General features: G+C 35.8%; 1 protein-coding gene across 2 annotated transcripts in view; it reads left to right on the top strand.

The window, feature by feature from the left end:
- Positions 1-20,465, top strand: part of CUL3 (cullin 3) — a 105,701-nt gene that overhangs the window by 60,488 nt on the left and 24,748 nt on the right. For both annotated transcript variants that reach the window (XM_068967170.1, XM_068967171.1), the window contains 3 exons: positions 13,014-13,174; positions 13,836-13,950; positions 17,018-17,246. In XM_068967170.1, the coding sequence (XP_068823271.1) occupies positions 13,014-13,174; positions 13,836-13,950; positions 17,018-17,246 (505 nt within the window). The remainder of the gene's footprint in view (positions 1-13,013; positions 13,175-13,835; positions 13,951-17,017; positions 17,247-20,465) is intronic.

The following is a 20,465-nucleotide window of genomic DNA, read 5'->3' as shown; positions in this document are numbered from 1 at the left end:
GAAGGTTAATGGAAGGTTAATAGAATTTTCTGCATAAAACTTTGTCATGATTTTCAAAGATACTTTCATATTTTTACTTATTTATCTGTATTTCCAGTCATTTTTACAAATAACAAAGATACAGTTCTATTGAGGTTATCCTTAAAGACTAGAAGCTATAAATTCAAAGTTACGGGGGGAGAGTTGACCAATGGATCACTGCTTCTTTGAGCTATTAGGAAGGTCATTAGGATGGGTGAAGAGGTGAAGTGGAATGTAGGAAGAACTTTGTGAAGAGGAGAGAAGCCAAGGATGGTCTCCTTAATAAAGTAGACCATGAGACACTCAGTTACTGGTCGCAGAAGCATGTGAGGTACTGAGGAATGTGGTAGGCTGAGTAATGGACTCCCAGATAACGCCCATGACTAATCTCTGGAACCTAGAGATTGTCACCATACACAGCAGAAGGAACTTTGCAGAGGTGATGAGGCTGAGGATCATGAGATGATAATTGTCTTAGGTTATCCTGCAGCAGGCTCTGTATAAGAGAGTTGCAGGAGGGTCAGAATAAGAGAAGGTAATATGATGACAGACAAAGAGATTGGAGTGATATGCTTTGAAGATGGAAGAGGGGAATACAGGTGACCACTAGAGATTGAAAGAGACTGGGAAGTGAAACCCCCTCAGAGCCTCCAGAAAGAACCGGTGCTGCTGACATCGTAATCTATCCTAGTGAAACTGTTTTCAGTCTTCTCAACTCGGGAACTGTTACAGAGTAAATGAGGTACTGAAGCTGGTTGTTTGTTCAACAACAATGGGAAACTAACACACAGGGAGGTTTGGAATATCCCCTGTGCTGGGTCAGCCGTCTAAGTGGATCATCTGTAATTGGGAGGGGATAATTTAAGTAAGTTGGCACAAGGTTTGTATAGTGACTGCAGTCAGTAGCCTTTATACTTTGTTTGGAGGGACTTAGCAGTCTCAGAGAAGAATATTCAAAAGCTAAGGAAAAACTACTAATTCAATTTGGCTTATTGGGTACGGGGAATAATTCTAAGATCGTAGCATTGTTAAAATCGTTGATTGTCAATCTGTGCTGTTTTAAGAAGCGGGCAATTGAATCACAAGTTCCCAGGAAACAAGGATTCGGTGTTGGGGATCAGGAGACATGAAGTTCTAGCTGAAGTGAGGAGCTGTTGAAATGTACACAGGGAGAGGTGGGAGGAAAAAGAGGACCTTTAATACCAGAGATATTTGAGGTCTTCTAACGAGGAAGCTGAAAGTCTGTCCATCCCAATATGTGGGTGAAGGGAATCCTGATAAGGTGGGAGGTGGAAATTTAGGCATCTGTAAGGAGTGTGTCAAATTGGTCGTTATTATGAAAATTACAGTTATCAGAGGTGATAGATATCAAGGAACCAAGTTGAGAGATAATATGAGCTGTTTGCTAAAGCTACTAAGGATTTGTATGTCCTTGGATACCAGAAGATAGGATGAGAACATGGAGATCACAGAATTTGAGAGTCTGCATTTTCTTTTGTAGATTTTGGTACTTCTTAGATTCAAAAAATACTTCTTCCTTACTGTATTCTAGATTGAGCACTGAGAAAAGTTTGAGAACAGCTGTATTCTAGAATAGCATTTAAGTTTTCTCGGTACTTTCTCTGCTTTCAAAAGGATACCTTAGAAGGAAATAGGATGTGGCTTTTGAGCTGTTAAGCTTCACAGTTTTTAATTTTTTTTTTTTTCTTTAACTTACTGCTTTTGCAAGAAGGGCCTGTATGAGAGAGGTTCCCCATATGTGCTCTAGTTTTTGCATTTGTGACTGATAGTATAATACCTTGGTATCTTTTTATGGTTAGTCTAGATTGAGCACTGAGAAAAGTTTGAGAACAGCTGTATTCTAGAATAGCATTTAAGTTTTCTCGGTACTTTCTCTGCTTTCAAAAGGATACCTTAGAAGGAAATAGGATGTGGCTTTTGAGCTGTTAAGCTTCACAGTTTTTAATTTTTTTTTTTTCTTTAACTTACTGCTTTTGCAAGAAGGGCCTGTATGAGAGAGGTTCCCCATATGTGCTCTAGTTTTTGCATTTGTGACTGATAGTATAATACCTTGGTATCTTTTTATGGTTAGTTCAGAAGCCAAGTACTGGGCCTTCATGTAAAATAAAACCAGGGCAACATCATAAATACTGTAAAGGTTAAGCGTATTGGGCTTGATAGTTAGGATTTCCTTCCTTGCCATCCATTTAAAAAGTTCCCCTTTCAGCAAATTAATAGAACCATAAACACTTTTGATTACTTACACCCTGTGAACTATTTTTGTGTGTATGCAGTGATGATGTAGCAGTCCATGACATTGAGTTTAAGGAGGGAGGCAAGCTGGTATTAATCCATCATGGGTAGGTCCTGTGGAGGTGCAGTCATAGAGCACAGATATCTTGGTGTAAAAGGAAGATGAAACTTTTGTCAATAAAGGAGACTTCTCCACACGCACTCATACACACACTTACATGTTTATGATAATTTATTTACACAGGGTTTAGCTAACATTCATTTACCTTTGTTGCTTATGTGGATAAAGTCATTAATTCAGCAGGTATGCAGTGAATGTGTATTATGTGTCAAACACTATTCTAAACAACTGGGTTTCTTTTTCCAGTTTCTTCTGTCATTGGGCAGTTTTATGATGTGGACATCGCATTTGGGTAGATAATCCTGTTTTCCCAAGCCTATAATTTAAGAAAAGTGATTTTTATCAATGATCCAAGTGTAAGCTATGAAAACATTTAGATATTTTAGCACTGTTCCTTTTCTCATTTTTAAATTTTGAATCTGATAGTAAAATTCTCATTAAAGAAGTGATTTTCTAAGGATTTAGATACCTAATTGTCATCAGAAGTCATTTAAAACCATTGTTATTAGAATAGTTAGACACTCAGCAAAAATATTAGATACTGTAGTAGTTACAGCAGTTATTCTAACCACTAATTCAGAAGTCCTCTTTTAATTTTTTTAAAAGCACTTTATAACAGGAGGAAGGAAATGGTAACCCACTCCAGTATCCTTGCCTGGAGAATCCCATGGACAGAGGATCCTGGCAGGCTACAGTCCATAGGGTCACAATGAGTCAGATATGACTGAATGATGAACACTTATGTATCAAATTAAACTACACACTTGCCCTTTTTTTTTTAATGTGGGTTTTCTGATTTTTTAAAAAATTTGTGAGAGTTCTTGGTATGTTCTGGATAAAAATACTTCATCAAATAATAAATGTATTGTGAGATATTGTCTTTCATTCTAGACATGTCTTTTTTCCTAATGGTGTCTTTGAAGAGAAGTTTTTAATTTCAGTTGATTTCATTTTTTTTTTTTTAATTTTAAAATCTTTAATTCTTACATGTGTTAGTTTTTCAATCTGCAGTTGCTGGAGAAAGTGTTGTGTATATTATCAGTTGGTCAGATTTACTAATCAAGTTCAGATCTTACATCTTTACTAATTTTTTTGTCTGCCTGTTCTATCAACTACCAAGAAATATTAAAATCTTCAGATTTGGTTTGGGTCTTATTTCTCCTTTTAGGTTATATATTTTGAAGTTTTGTTACACAGTGAATATAAATTTAGGGTTATATCCTTCTTTGTCTTTAGTAATACTTCCTGCTGAAAGACTACTTTGTCTAATATTAATATGAGCTTTCTTATAATTAATGTTTTCTTAGCAAACTTCATCCCACTCTTTGCTTTTCACCTTTTTGTCTGCTTATATTTAAGGTGTGTCTCTTGTAAGTACCCAATAGTAACATGCGTTTTAACCCCATCTGATTATCTTTGCTTTTAAAATGGAGTGTGTAGTTCTTTTGCATTTAATGTGATGACCGACACATTTGGGGTTATGTTTGTCATCCTACTGTGGTTTTCTTTTTTCTGTTTGTCTCATCTGTTCTTTATTGATTTTTTTTCCTTTCAGTTTTCTTTCTTTTAGGTGAGTCAAGTATGTTTTATTACTATACCCCCTTCCCCCATTAGCTATTATTTATATATGCTTTTATTATTGTTTTAGGGATTTAGAGATTACAACACAGACCCTTGACTTACAGTTTACTTATATTTATTTGTTTGTCATTGGTTTGTTCTTAAACACTTCTGGATAGTTTGAGTATAGAGTACTTTGACTTGCTGGGGCTTTTTCTAGTTTTTAGACATTAGATCCTGGGGTGTTTGTTTTGTTGTGCTGGGAACAGACCTGTTAACTATTCCAACATTGTATATGAAAATTTGTGGAGGCCCTGAGTAATGATAACCTTCCTTCTTAGGAAATGCAGTTTTCTTCTGGCAGACAGGCACAGTATGGGCAGATCACCATAATCTAGATGGAACTCGCTTTTAGGCTTTGTTAAGGTTGATCTGTTTTTAGTTTGCCTTTTTGTTTTCTTCAGACCATATTTTACTCACAGAAAAAAACCCTTCTGGGGTCTCAGTCAAAAGCCTGAGTTGTTTACGGTTTGATCTCCACATTATTGTGCCTCGAGATGATACTGACTTGTCCCCGCTGCAGGTCTGCAACAGTCTCTGATCAGCTCTTTAGTCTGCCTGTGCTGCTTTCTGTTCGGAGTTTGGTGTCTCATCCATGCTTAGATGATGTGTCAGTAAATGTCTCAATGAAGTTTGCTTGCACAACTTTGGTTCTTTTCTTTAGACTTTTGCCTCGGAACCCTTAGCTACTTGATAGCCATTCCACCTGTGACTTTCTGCTTGCTGCTGTTGCTGCTAAGTTGCTTCAGTCGTGTCTGACTCTGTGCGACCCTATAGACGGCAGCCCACCAGGCTCCACCGTCCCTGGGATTCTCCAGGCAAGAACACTGGAGCGGATTGCCATTTCCTTCTCCAGTGCATGAAAGTGAAATCGCTCAGTCGTGTCTGACTCTTAGTGACCCCTTGGACTGCAGCCTACCAGGCTCCTCCGTCCATGGGATTTTCCAGGCAAGAGTACTGGAGTGGGGTGCCGTTGGCTTCTCCGACTTTCTGCGTGGCCTCCCAAGTATTGTGAGAACAACAGATGACCCAAGGGAATGAGTGAAGGCAAACATTGGACTCTTCTCAATATACTTGCCTTTTTTCCAGAATATTGGTCTCGCAAATCCAGATGGCTTTTGGTGTTCTTTCATGCTTTTAAACAGTATTTGTTTGTGTGTTTTATTTTAAAATACATATAACATAAAAAACTTTTAAGTGTACAGTTAAAATTCAGTGATGTTAAGTACATTCATACTGTTACACAGCTATCATTGCCTCCATTCATCTCTAGAATTTCACCTTGCAAAACTAAAATCTGATACCCATTAAACAGTAACTCCCCATCCCCCCCCACCCTATTCCTCAGTCCCCTGGTCTCCACCATTGTACTTTCTGACTTATGAATTAGTCCACTCTAGCTACCTCTTAAAAGTGGAATCATAGAATATTTGTCCTTTTGCAACTTGAGTTTCATCCATGTTGTAATCTGAGTCTGAATTTCTTTTCCTTAACAGATGAATGGTTAACAGAGGGAAAGGGGAGTGAGGGCAAGGCAAGATGGTGAAGCTAAACTGTGGTGAGCACGTTGTAACTACCATCTTATTTTCCATAGCAGCTGAACAATTTTACATTCCCAGCAACAATATTCAAGAATTCCAATTTCTCCATATTCTCACTATGTGCTTGTTCTTTTCCCTTTTTTTCCCTTTTATTTTAAAGTTGCAGTATAATTGCTTTGCAATAGTGTGTTAATTTCTGCTGTACGGCAGTGTGAGCCAGCTCTATGTATACATAGTGTGTTTCCCCTGGGCTGACCTCTGCGCTGTGTGATGGCTTCTTGCTGACTGGCTGTTTTACACGTGGTAATGCACATATGTCGTTATCCCAGCATCTCCTTTACCTGCTCTGCCTGCAAGTTCATGCTCTACACGCACATAGGTTCATCAGCATCGTTTTTCTGTGTGTGTTGATACACAGTGTTTGTTGTTCTCTTTCTGACTTCTTCACTCTGTATGACAGCCGCTAGGTTCTTCCACATCCCTTCAGATCACTCGATTTCAGTCGGGTTATGGCCGAATAATATTCTTTTGTATATACGTGCCACGTCTTCTTTATCCTTTCATCTGTCGATGGACATCTAGGTTGCTTCAACGTCCTGGCTGTTGTAAATAGTGCTGTGGTGAACATTAGGGTACATGTATCTTTTTGAATTATTATTTCTTTTTAATAGTAACTATCTTCGTGGCTGTGAGGTAGTATTATTGTAGCTTCTTGTCAAAGGAGTTTGGTTTATAAAGGGTATTCTTTCAATACGAAAAGTGAAAGTACATGATAATAGCTTTTGGGAGATAGGTGTTATTTTATATTGAAGAAACAAACACAGATGTTAAGGTCACACCTAGTAAATGGTAGAGATAGGATCAAGACAGCCTGTCTGGCTCATAAATCTGTGCTTATAAACACTGAAGTATATAGCTTCTCTGATACAGGTGTTCTTTTCTAAAAATCTTACAATCTCATTATTAAAATTCTTATGATTCTATTAGGGACAGTATTCTAGCGTTGTTGCTTTATTCCCCACCATTACATTGGTGAAATTTTGCAATAGGAAACTGCTTTTATTTTGTGATTTGGTGCAATTTATATAGCTTTAGAGAAACATGACTAGGGGTTTGTTTTGTCACATATTCTAAGATACAGTTCTTGAGGTGAATGGGAATTATTTTAAAGTAGAATTTCTTGGGGACTTCCCTGGTCGTTCCAGTGGTTAAGACTTCATTTTCCAATGCAGGATGTGTGGGTTCCATCCCTCCTCAAGGGGCTAAGATCCTACAAGCCTCATGGCCAAAAAACCAAAACATAAAACAGATGTAATAATATTGTAACAAATTCAGTAAAAAGACTTTTTTAAATAATAGAATTTCTTGGAGCTGCACAGCCTTAAACGGCCTTCACATTCCCAAGAGGGAGATTGGGGTCCATTTTACTATTGGTGGAAACTATGACTTTGAACTTTAGTTATGCAGCTAAGTTTTCAAGCCAGGTTTTTGGACACTGTATTCTGTGCTTTTTCATTCACTTTATCCATAATTAACCAGTTACATTTCTGTTAAATTCAGAAGTGTTAATCTGGGCAGTTTACTGTTTCATATCTTATGGATGCCTTTTCAGCAGTGTAGTCAGACACTAGCGTTCTGTAAAAATATTGGGACACTTCTTCAAACATTGCTCTGATTAGACTTTTTTACTCCTACTGTAAGCTCTGCTGTAGAATCTTTTTGTTGCTTTTCTGGGTTTTTGTTTTGTTTTTAAATTTTCTATTTTTGTCTTCATTGTGTTAAGCCATCTTAACATGTGGGTAGAAGGTGAACTCTGTTTTTGAAAACACTTAATTTATTACTTGTTGGTAAAGGATTGCCTGGTGATTAAATTTGGGAAAGTAGGTTCAAACCTACAGTAGCAACTTGTTACAGCGGTATTTTCTTGTGTGTGTGTTTTCTATTAAATGATTTTAATTTTTCAGGATTTATCTCTAGTTCATGAGTAGGATAAATATTTAGTATTTATAAAGATTTTTAACCTGATTTACATTCCTATTTTTCTATTCTCTTGTAAAAAAAAATAAATGAAAGCAGTTATAGGTCATCTTGCCTTGAGATGTGAGAAAGAAAAATGAGTGAAAGTGAGAGAAGAATTAAGTTTTATTAACCATCTTGACAATGTACTTGATAAACCAACTTTCAGAGCTATCCACTTCGATTCAAAAAGTGGTCTTTGCCTAAAGAGCTGCCATTGGTCATAAGTGGGATCAAGCAGGGAAGTGGAGACAAATGAGTATTAACTATAACTGCCCCTAGTTCCTTAGTGTCGTTATGGAAAGTACTGAACTACTGGAATTTGAAGCAAAAAAATGATGAAGATCTGCCCTAAATTTTATAATTGAGGCAAAGGAATGTTGTATATATATTTGTAGTACTAAGTTTTCAGACTTGAATATTACCCAGAGGTTAGAATTTGCTCCGTGAGTACCCATTTAATCTTACAAGAAAACATTGTTCAATGAGACTAGATAAGAATGATACTGAAAGAGCTTAAATTTGTTCTTTCCTTGGCTTTTTCATGACATGATGACTGTTGATTAAAAATATTTCCCAAACCATTTCTTTTGGGTAAATTAAGTAGTATGAGTTACTTTTTGAACTTCATTACCAAATTTTTGTTACTGTTTTATTTTTATTTATCCCTTACTCATGAAACTGTTTAGCCCACTTACACAGTCATTCCTTGACTTTGCATAGATTTAGCTTTCCTAAATTTTTTTTTTTTTTTTGGATAGTGTGTCTTGGACCATCTGAGAATACTTTGCATTCTGAGTTTGACCTTTCATATATTAGTTAGGTATTTAGGTATCGAGGTGAATTAGGTGTCTTGGTGAAGCCAACAGTTAAGGGGAAAAGGTTTGCTTAGCCTAGGAATAGCAGTTCCCGAGAGGGAACCATAGAGATTTAAATGTAGTTTTATCTCAGTAGTGATGAAACATGGATTTTTCAGAACATTTTTGAATTCAGAATGCCTTAAAAAGGCATTTATTTTGGCTTTAAAAAGTCAAATAGAAGCAACCACCAACTTTCTACCTCTGCTTATCTCTCTAGTAGATAACTGACGGAAGTTGAACTCATACAAATTACATTTTGGTCAAATTAAATATCACATAGACATATATACAAAATAAAAAGTCCTGCAGTGATTTAAATGATTATAGCTAAATAGATACTGTATTAACATAAAGTTAGCCATTTATTTCTTAACAAAGATTCCTATTAGAATCTGTTACGAAATGCTCTTGTGTACCCACAGGCTGAAGTCCTTCTGATAGTGCTTAATAAACAGTAAAAAGATTTAGCACGTTCATTCAGCAAGTATTTTCATATTTATCATGTGCAGATCACAAGTTTATTGTGAATGTGATCCTGCATTATTGCTCATGTACATGTAAACACCTAGATGTGTGCATGGGTAGCTTTTATTTTGCTTGATGGCTATCAATCACATGCACCAAACAATATAAATGACCGTTTGGTATTACTGATTTTAAGTAGCCACACACAAGTTGCAGGTTTTCTTTCTCTATTTGTTAGTTCTCTGGTATCCATAGTCAAAATCAGGGTTAACAGGTTTTCTTAATATTATGTCATTTAATTATGATCATTATATACACCTTGACAGCCTCACATTGAAAGACAGGGTTTAGCATCAGTATTTCCTTTGTCCTCAGTCATTTTCCATGGATGTAAATTTTGTGTGTTTTCCTTGAATACCCCAGCCATGTGTTCCCATTATACCTGGCTTCTTTTACTCTGAAGTGTTGTTCGTCTCTGTATGCAACATACCTGAAGAGCTTATCAGCTGCACCAGGCTCCCTTTCTGTCTTTTTGCCAGAAGACTCAAGATAGCAGGTTCTATAGGCCATTTGGTTATAGAATGATAGCATCACTGTGTTTAGGATTGAGAGGGGAAAAACCCAGGCCAGAGGAGCCTGATAACAGAAAGGAAAGGAGTAATAGTGATACATGTCTCGATCCTTAGTATATGCTAAGTCTTGATCAGAGAGTTCAGCTTCAAAGGAAATCAGAGTTTTAGGGAGTATTTTTACCAGCCCTTTGTGTTACCCAGGACCAGAATGGATAAATGACTTACTCAGAATCATACCAGCCATTAATGGTAGGGCCAGACACCTTAAGAAGAATTCTGTAACTGATATGTCCACTTTAGAAAGCAGTTTGGCTATTTCCATGTGGCCAATACTTCTGCTCATAGAAATCTATTAAAAAAATAAAAATGAAGGCATACATCCTACAAGAAGATTGTACCCAAGTGTGCATGGCAACATTACCTGTAGTAGACTGGAAACAACTGGTAAACTGAAACAGCCCCAGATATCCATTAGCTGATAAATGGGTAAACTAAATGTTGTATATCCATGCAGTGGAAAACTGTTCAGCACGGAACAGGAATGAAATACTAATATGTAGTACATTAATGAACCTTAGCAATCTTATGCTTAGTAAAAAATCAGACTCAAAAAGATAACATATTATATGATTCCACTTCTATGAAATGTCCAGGAAAGGAAACTATAGAAAAAGCAGAGGTGCTGATAGTGATGATTAATGCCAGAAGGGCTGGAGGGATTTTTTGAGTGATGGAAATATATTCTATAACTGGGTTATTGCAGTGATTACACAGTATAGAAATGTACTGTGAATTATTGAACCATACTCTGACAATGAGTGAATTTTTTATGGCATATAAATTAACTACAATAAAGCCAAAATTTTTCACTTTTAACACTTTTAATTTATTCTGAAGGTTACATTGGTGCGTCTTCTGTTCTGTAATTTTTAAAGGTAAAATTGCCTTTCACCAAAACCAATAAAATCCAATATAGTTCTTTGACGTTTCTCTTAGCCTAAATTAGAAACATTTGGTTTAAGAAAGAGGTATTTTAGAAGGCATATGTTAAATTTGCTAATATGTATTATGTATATGTATGTTATATATCTCCTACAAGATGTGCTGCTGGTCACAGAGGCATGTAATACATTGATGCTTAACAGTACCTGTTAGAATTGACAGTACTCTCTGCTCTAGCTGTGAAAAGCCTGATTGATAGATGTTCTGTCAGTGCTGTCCCGCTACTTTTCAGTGTATCTTCTCTGTCTTGTTCTTTTCAGTCGCGCTTTCCTTACTGAGAGCCAGTTGTGTTTGTTTTCAGACTTACTTATGCTAATTGTACTTCCTGTTTCTACATAATTTTATATTGTGTCAGTCAATAGGATAGTGTGTAAAACAATACAGTTTGTCATTTGGCAGACTAGATTGAATGTTTTGGAAAGACTTGACAAAGGCAAATCGCTAAGTATTGGGTTATTTGGTACTTTAAAGGTCTAGGGTGGGAAATAAAAATTTAGAAGGCCTTTTACAGTTGGATTGTTTCACAGTTGTCTCTGGCCATGATCCACCTTAATAAAACTGAAAGTGGAAATGCTAGACAGTTTATATTGAATGAGTATATTTGAGAAAGACAGCATTGACCTGGAATGACAGGACGCGTGTTGAAATAAAAAGTATCTTAGTGAACGTGCACATGTTTTAAAATAAAATGTTTAAGGTGCAGGTGTGGTGTGTGTGTGTATATGTGGTAATGGTTTTCCTGTTTTACCACTTTAATTAATCAGTTACTGGTTTTGATGGCATTGGGTAAGAGTGATTCTGTATTTGGTCCAGATTCTGTACCATAGAAATTTATGTTCAAAATTGAAAAAAAAACACATTTATAAATAATTTATGCTTTAATTGGAGTGACTTTTTATAATAAAGATAATTCTCATTGCTTTATGAATTACTAGGTTTTTGTCAGTTTTCATTGAATACGTTTTGTTTTATGCTGAAAAGTAAGCCAGAATCAGGATGATACTGGAGGGTGGGGGAGAGTTGGACCTGGAGATCATGAGTAAGCTTCAGGACAAGTGAGTCCGTTAAAAAAAGAGGGATGTGCACAGGGTGAAACTTAGAATTTAAGATCTCGAGGAAAGAAGTGTGAAATTCTGGAATTTATTGAAGTCACCGGTGAAAATTTTGAACTTAACTGAAGTTGCTACCACAGTTTGAAAAATGTGGTATAAAATGCAGAAAGTGAGCACCAAAGATTAACAGAAGAGCAGCTTTCCTTGTAGCAATTACGAATGGACCATTGTTTGAGATGAATGAAAGTTGGAGGAATAGTGTTTGTGAAGAGAGGCTATACTACTCATAAAAAATTAGATAAAAATTGGTTAGAAAGGTCATGAGTACATGTATATTTTATGTAGAACTATAATATTTTTATATGTTTGCATTTTGTGTATTTGTATTTTTACATTAAAAAAATAGAAATTCCCGCCATTGGGGAAAAAAAGATGAGTACCATTTAATGCCTATATGATAGAACTTCTGTTCATGTTTACTTACGTTGTACTTTATTTGGTATTGCTTTTAGTACAGTGTTTCTTTGAAAGTTCAGAGATAGAGTTTAGTGGATCTTGTTTGGGAATTACAAATTCCTTTAAGAATCTGGTGAAAGCTATGGACTCTTTCCAAAATACTTATGTATTAATATGAACAAACACAAAATAATTTAAAATTTTTCAGAAGTTTGCAGACCCACCAAAGCCCAGAGAGATCCTGGTTAAGAACAGAATGGAATTCTGTTACTAATCCTTTTGTGAATGAAAAAGAGTAGTTTTATTTCAGTGTATCTTGGTGTAAATACAGATTTCTAAGTATTTCACAAAACGAGACTTCTGTGACCAATAATTTTGGATTATCTGTGCTATATTAAGTGAAACACTGGTAAGCATGCTGGTATGAACTTTAAGATAAGATGACTGCCTACTAGTAAATAATCCGAATTGGCATTAGCCAGGGGTGTTTGAATTATGTAATACTGAATGCTGCTCTGTTGTAAGCATTTAGGAACTTTTAACATTTACCAATAAGCAGCCAACTTAAGTCACATGTATCTCTATTTCATTTAGCTCTCGATTTTATTTAAAGAGTATCACCTTCAGGTACAGTATTTAGGAAAATAAGAACCATGTTCACGCAGGGTATGGCTTTGGGGAAAAAGGGAGACCTGCCTGCCTGCTGTCTACCTTTCTCCTCTCTCCTTTCTGCTGACTTGTCTCTCTCCCTGGGTGGAGTGCTTTTTTCCCTCCGTTTTACTTACGGTATATGGGTGATCTTCACCTAACGCCATTGCTTCAGTAGCCATTGTAAATAGTAAATACTTAACTATGAATAACTTTTATGTAACTTGGGAGGTACTAGAAAATTCCATGCTGCCTGGAGTGTTTCTCACCTGAAAATTGACCACTTTTGAAATTTTATTTCCTTTGTTTTTATAACGCAAAATGATTATTTTTATGTACGCAAGAGTTGTACTAATGTTTATATTATGATTTTCTTTTAACTGCAGGACCGTGTATATGTACAACAAAATAATGTGGAGAATGTCTACAATTTGGGATTAATTATTTTCCGAGATCAAGTTGTACGCTATGGGTGTATTAGGGATCATCTCCGGCAAACGCTATTGGATATGATTGCCAGGGAGCGGAAAGGAGAAGTCGTAGACCGGTATGACAGTCTTTCTACTCTTTGGGTTTCAGTTTCTAGTGGTTATATCTTGAGAATTGATTCACTGTCTTAATTTTAAGTTTGTCTAGCAGCAGCATGTTATATAAAAATACTCAAAAACCTTATATCACAGTTAGCAAAGTTAGCTAGATTTTAACTGAAAAGCACACATTTGTTTTTAGAAGAAACCATCCTAAGCTTTTGTTGAATATATCTTTAAGAAGCAAATCAACCATTAATCGTCTTTTTTATTTTTTTGTGTATTTTTTAACGCTGACATTTTGTTCTTTTTCTTTCTTCTGTTTGATACCATGTTTGTCTCTTTGTCTTTTTTTGAAGGGGCTTTTGGTTAGCATTTATTTTTAATATATGTGAAGAAAAAAATGTCGAACATGGTCTAAAACGACCGAGAACTTGTACCCCTTTTGTTAAGTCATATTCTAAGTTACAACAGCATGAGAACAACTTGAGATAAATAACTATACAGTGTGCTTTCCAATTAAAATTGTTCTAAATCCTTATGTTTTAAATCGATTGCTTATGGGAGATTGAGCACTTTTGTTAAAGTTGTTCTGAAAGTCTTTCTGGCTACTTCTATTGCATGTTTCACATGACTTTTGAGTGTGTTTTTACTATCAAGTGGTTTAACTTCTTTTGACAGAGGCGCTATAAGAAATGCTTGCCAGATGTTAATGATATTAGGTCTCGAAGGACGATCAGTCTATGAAGAAGATTTTGAGGCTCCTTTTTTGGAAATGTCTGCAGAGTTTTTTCAGGTAATCAGTTATAAGATATAAATAACTTATATATTTATTTTTTTAAGATATAAATACATACTGAAAAGTTATGACCAACCTAGATAGTGTATTCAAAAGCAGAGACATTACTTTGCTGACTAAGGTCCGTCTAGTCAAGGCTATGGTTTTTCCTGTGGTCATGTATGGATGTGAGAGTTGGACTGTGAAGAAGGCTGAGCCCCGAAGAATTGATGCTTTTGAACTGTGGTGTTGGAGAAGACTCTTGAGAGTCCCTTGGACTGCAAGGAGCTCCAACCAGTCCATTATGAAGGAGATCAACCCTGGGATTTCTTTGGAAGGAATGATGCTAAAGCTGAAACTCCAGTACTTTGGCCACCTCATGTGAAGAGTTGACTCATTGGAAAAGACTCTGATGCTGGGAGGGATTGTGGGCAGGAGGAGAAGGGGACGACAGAGGATGAGATGGCTGGATGGCATCACTGACTCGATGGACGTGAGTCTGAGTGAACTCCGGGAGTTGGTGATGGACAGGGAGGCCTGGCGTGCTGCGATTCATGGGGTTGCAAAGAGTCGGACACGACTGAGCAACTGAACTGAACCGAAGATGTTCTTAAGATTACCATATATAGTTACTAATTTAAACATTTTGACCTTTATTGTCCTGAGGCCCATTGGGGAAATGAGTGCAAATTTTATACCCTTCAGCACACCAACCCTACATGCTCATATTCCAGTGAACGAGTTTATTGAAAATAAATTGAAGAGGTTGGACTTAGACATATAATTTTTAAAAATTTTATTTTTTAATTGAAGGATAATTGCTTTATAGGATTTTGTTGTTTTATGATTTTTAAAAATTATATGCATATGCATTTCCCTAATGGGGTGATTAGGACTTCGCCTTCCAGTGCAGGGATGTGGGTTCAGTCACTGGTCAGGCAGCTGATATCCCACGTGCCTCTCTGCCAAAAAACAAAACATAAAACAGAAACAGTGTTGTTAACGAATTTAATTAAACCTTTAAAAATGGTCCCCACCAAAAAAAAAATCTTTAACAAATTTTATGTTTATATGTTTATAAAACATATAAACTAAGGAGTAACCTTACGTTTTATAATATTTATGTTTGCCATAAATTCACAGGCAGTACATCACCGATGAAGTCTCATTATTCAGGCTTTTGGTAATTTACTAGTAAATATAGATTAGATAATAGGTATGATCCCATAGTGCATATATTTGTGTTAAAATCTATTGATGAGGAAATTATAAGATACAAATTTGCAGCTGTATCTACAACCCCAAACCAACTGAATGGCCAAAAGTAAGGATAAACTAGTACTGATTTGTAATGAAATAACAATGACTGAGTACCGTGACACACGAGACAGTCTTTACAGAGTCATGGTAATTGGGTATTCTTCCTGAAAGCCTCAACCATCTGAGCAGTTTGTAGTAGGAGCTTTGTAGTACTGCTGAAGTAGACTCAGTTAAAACTTTACTGTTCAATTTCAGTAATAAGCTTTTTAAAAATAAGCAGAAAGTTACAGTTACTCTACAATAGGTCATTTTTAAGAGCCATTCAGTTCAGTTCAGTTCAGTGGCTCAGTCGTGTCTGACTCTGCGACCCCATAAATCATAGCACGCTAGGCCGCCTTATTCATCACCATCTCCCAGAGTTCACCCAGACTCACGTCCATCAAGTCAGTGATGCCCCCAGCCATCTCATCCTTTGTCATCCCCTTCTCCTCCTGCCCCCAATCCCCTCCCAGCATTAAGAGCCATTGGATGTATGTAAATGTGGGACTCCTGAAATTTTGCTGTCACTTACCAATAAACAAAAAAAACATACTTGCACACTGCTGCCCACATCACCCTACCACCACCCCCGCCACGGTTTTTAAAAATCAGTTTGTAACCTGATATCAGGAATATTTTTATGGCCTGTACTGGTGAGCCTGAACCATGCTTTATGAAATACTAATTTTGTGATGTAGGAAACAGTCTTTATTTTCTAATAATGCAACAACTAGTTCTGGATATTTTTGACAGTGTTTTTACATTTGCATTTGTTTTAATTTCTTTCATTACAGTGTAGAAATAAAGTAGAAAATTGTTAAGTCGCTCAGTTGTGTCTGACTCTTTGCGACCCCATGGACTGTAGCCCACCAGGCTCCTCCGTCCATGGGATTCTCCAGGCAAGAATACTGGAGTGGGTTGCCATTTCCTTCTCCAGGGGATCTTCCCAACCCAGGGATTGAACCCAGGTCTTCTGTATTAGAGGCGGATGCTTTAACCTCTGAGTTTCCAAAATATATTACAGTGATATATGTATTAATGTAATAGTGAAGTGGTTGTCTCACCATGATTTTTGTTTGGTGTGATAATGTGTATTCTTAAAAACTTTAATTATTTCAAACTACTTTTTATTAAGAGAATGGAAAATACTATTAAATTTGTATATCATTTATATTAACATGTCTAATATTATGTAATTCTTAGATATATTTGTTAATTTTACTATGAGGTTAAAGTTAGTAGGGTCAGCATTTAAAACTTACTGAGATTTCTCTGTAAGACTGGTATTAGCAGACAAGATTGATAGTTATTGAAAAGCTCTTTCTCAGACTTTATATATATTCCTTTGAGAGTGGGAATAGGGTGGCAGGAGGACTTTAGTAACTTCCAGTATGCCAGCAAAACTGTGTGATAAATAGGATGAATCTTTTTAGGCATAATTTTACATTAAAACAAAGAAGAATTTTTCGCTCTCACTTGGGGTCAGATGCTTCATTCTGTAGTTTCAACTTTTACTGGCATGTGCTTGCTTTTTCTGCTATTCGGAATACACTGGCAAAGTTTGAAAAATGCTACTTAAGGATAATGTATTAATTTAGTTGTATGTAATGCTTTAAAGGATACCATGCTTATGATAGGAGTATATATAGACAGTATATAAAATGTTAATAGTGCTTGGGATATTTAGTTTGGTTTATGAGAAACACTGTAGAAACCCAGTTGAAAGCAGAAGCACATTTTGCTGCTTTGTTTAAAAAAGAAAAAAAATCATGCTTTTTGTTTGCAGATGGAAAGCCAGAAATTTCTAGCAGAAAACAGTGCTTCAGTATATATAAAGAAAGTAGAAGCTAGAATTAATGAAGAAATAGAACGAGTGATGCACTGCCTTGACAAATCAACCGAAGAGCCGATTGTAAAGGTGGTTGAGAGGGAACTCATTTCCAAGCACATGAAAACTATAGTAGAAATGGAGAATTCGGGGCTAGTACATATGTTGAAAAATGGCAAGACAGAAGGTAAGTGTTAGCAATTGAAAAACAATTAAATTCTTGTAGGTCTGCCAGGTTCTCGGTTTGTTGGTTTTGTTTTTTTTTTTCTATTGAAGATTATGAATATCAGTTTTTAAGAAGTCATTATGTTTGATTACTTTATCACTGTTGGTACTTTGATAGAATTTTACAGTAAAGCTTTACACTTAATAAGGTTTCTAGATGTTGCTAGTGAATTGAATAGCTGCTTTTTTCTCTCTTCAGTCTGCTCACTTTGTGTTTTTCTTAACCCAGAAGATAAGCCTGATAATGTTCATGAGGCCGGTGAGCTCCTGACCTGCTCCTTACTTTATTTTTATATGCCAGAGCATTTAGACTCTTTTTTTCATCCACACTCTCCACAGTCTGAAGTTCCAGTCTTAAATTTTTGTATGCATTCCTTTGGGGAGTTAGTTGTGATAAGGGAACCAAAATGCAAAAATTTACGTGTCTTGCATGTCGACGTGTTTAGAGGAACTCAAGTTATAGACTGAAAAAGGAGAAAGGAGTATTGTTTACAAGTAAACATTTTGGAGATAACTAACATTTACTCTCTTTTTGACTATTTACCTTATTTTTCTGAAGTGATACTTTTTGATGAATACCCTGGGACAAATTTTGAAAAACAGTCATGTCCTCATTCTTAATTTCTGAAGCTTTGCATTAAAACTATGACTTGCTAAGTCACTGATACAGTATTAAAAGGGCTTCCTAGATAGTGCTAATGGTAAAGAATCTGCCTGCCAGTGCAGGGGACGCAAGAGATGTGGATTCAGTCCCGGCGTCAGGGAAGATCCCATGGACAGAGTATCCTGGTGGACTGTCTGTGGGGTTGGAAAGAGTCAGGCACGACTGAGCAGATGAGCACACAGAGCACATGGTATTAAAAAGTAAATCTGGTGCTGGGTGAAGTCTTAGCGACATTTTAGCCACCTACTTATGAAAGAAATACATACTGTCTATGACTTATGACCCTACCTTGACTCCCTAGATAGAGAGTGAAACAGTTTTTTAAGTTAATAATTTAAAAGAGAAGGGAAAAGAAAGATGGTGGGAAGAGAGGTTGTTCCATTCTTCCTCTAGTGGAATCTTTGCCTTGTATTTTTAGATGATTATGTTTCTGTATACGTTTTAAGTTCCAGAAAAGTTGTATGTAAATTTGTTGTCTTTATTAAGCAGAGAAGTTACTTTTTAAAACACCCTCCGATAAAGCTTTTCTGTAAAAGCAAAACAAAAGTCATTTTAAAGGATATTTTCCAAAATAAGCTACTCCTGGATGCCCATTGTCAAAGTCAGGGATTGGCAAAATTTTTTTTCTAAAAGAAATATTTTAGGGGTGTGGACCATTCAGTAAACTACCCATCTCTGCTATAATAGAAAGTAGGCATAGACAGTAACATAAATGAATAAACTTGTATTCCTATAAAACTTTGATTTTTATTTTTAACCATTTAAAATGTGAAAAGCATTCTTATTTTGTGAACTGTATAGTAACAAGCAGTGGCCTGTACTTGTTCCATGGGCTGTAGTTTGATGACCCCAATCTTAATGATCTCTGGCAGATTAGGACTTTATGAAAAGCAATTTTCCTTACTTAAACAGGATGAGAATCAATTTTCTAATATATTGTTTAGTTACTGAGTTAATGCTTTCTTCTTATTCATGTTTGGTGGGGGTGGCTAAGAGTGGGGAGATTAAATGGGTTTGAAGATTAAGAGGCTAGGAAATGTTTGATGGAGAGATTATTGAGCACACCTGAACTATAGTATCGGTAGCCTGCATGGAGACTTGTGTTAAAGGCTATTAAGTATATCTAACACATGGCAACTGCTTAATAAGCACCTAAATGATAGAGTATCAGAATAGCCACTTACCATAGTTTCTATTTAGTGCTTAATGTTCTCAGCAAGTAAGCAGCTTTCTGTGATGCTAAATTAAATTTAAAAATCATGTCTTCAGTTTTGCTGGTTTTCCACTAGAAACCTAATTGCAAAATGTCTTCATTATGCTAGGACCTGCTCTTGAACAGTATGTCAAGAATATGTCAGAGATGCAACTTCACCATTATGAAGCCAAATGTCTTATAGATCAGAAAGTGAAAGTTTTTTTTCCCACCATGAGTGGAGGATTAGTTGGATTGATAATGAAATGCATGTGGTGCTATGAAATTAAGTTCAGATAGTATCATTTTATTGTTTCAGTGTAAACAAATAATATTTAATTGCTTGCCACATAATTTTTCTTCTCTTTCACTTTCTCCACTATGCCATCCATTTATTTACAGTGGATTACATATAAGAACTTTTATTAGTTTATATACAGTTAAATATATAACATATAAACAAAACTATAACAGCATAGGAACAAAGAAGACAAAGTTGGAAACTATTTTGTTAGAGGTATTTGATAACAAAAGCTTACTATAGTACATATCCATAAATTTCTGTTGCACTTGTAATATATATTTTTAACATGGGCAACTTGGTTATAATTTATACCAAATGTGAGAAACTATAAGATTTGCTCTGTGTAGATTATTTTGGATATATATTGTTGATGAGAATACTTTGTCCAAAAACTTGGCTTTTGAAAGTCATTGAAACAAATTTTGAAGCCCTTTTTATAAAAGTTGCATCCATGTATTTTTAGGATCTAAATTGCTCTTATAAATACAGACAAGGTGGGCAAATTATAGCCTGTCTCAGATCTGGCCCACTACCAGTTAGGCTGGAAAGAAAGTCAAAAGAGTAATATTTCGTTACACATGAAAATTATATAAGTTTTAGATCTCAGTGTCTATAAATCAAGTTTCATTGGAGTACAGTCATGACCATTCATTTATGTATTAGCCATGGCTTCTTTCTGGCTACAGTGGCAACATTGAGTAGTTGCAACAAAAACCATATATGATCCATGGTTTAAAACATTTACTGTCTGATGCTTTACAGAAAACAGCCCCTGATCTAGAAAGTGCTGTTCTAACTCCATTTTTAAAAGTTCTCAGTTATAAAACCTTTTTTTATATTATTGTTAAGTTTTGACATTGTACTCTTCCAGTAAGTTCTTATTTCAGAGATACATTAGACATACGGGAAAGCAGTATCTTAACTCCACCTTTTATTTCTGTAAAAGGCAGTTTAGAGTTTTCATTCTAAATAAAAACAATGTAGTGAGAAAAGCCAGTTTTTCAAATACAGATATTGGCTT

This window comes from Capricornis sumatraensis, chromosome 3 (genome assembly GCF_032405125.1).
Source record: "Capricornis sumatraensis isolate serow.1 chromosome 3, serow.2, whole genome shotgun sequence".
Taxonomy (NCBI): Eukaryota; Metazoa; Chordata; class Mammalia; order Artiodactyla; family Bovidae; genus Capricornis; species Capricornis sumatraensis.
Note: the sequence above shows the minus strand (reverse complement) of the source record. Positions and strands in the feature narration are given on the sequence as shown.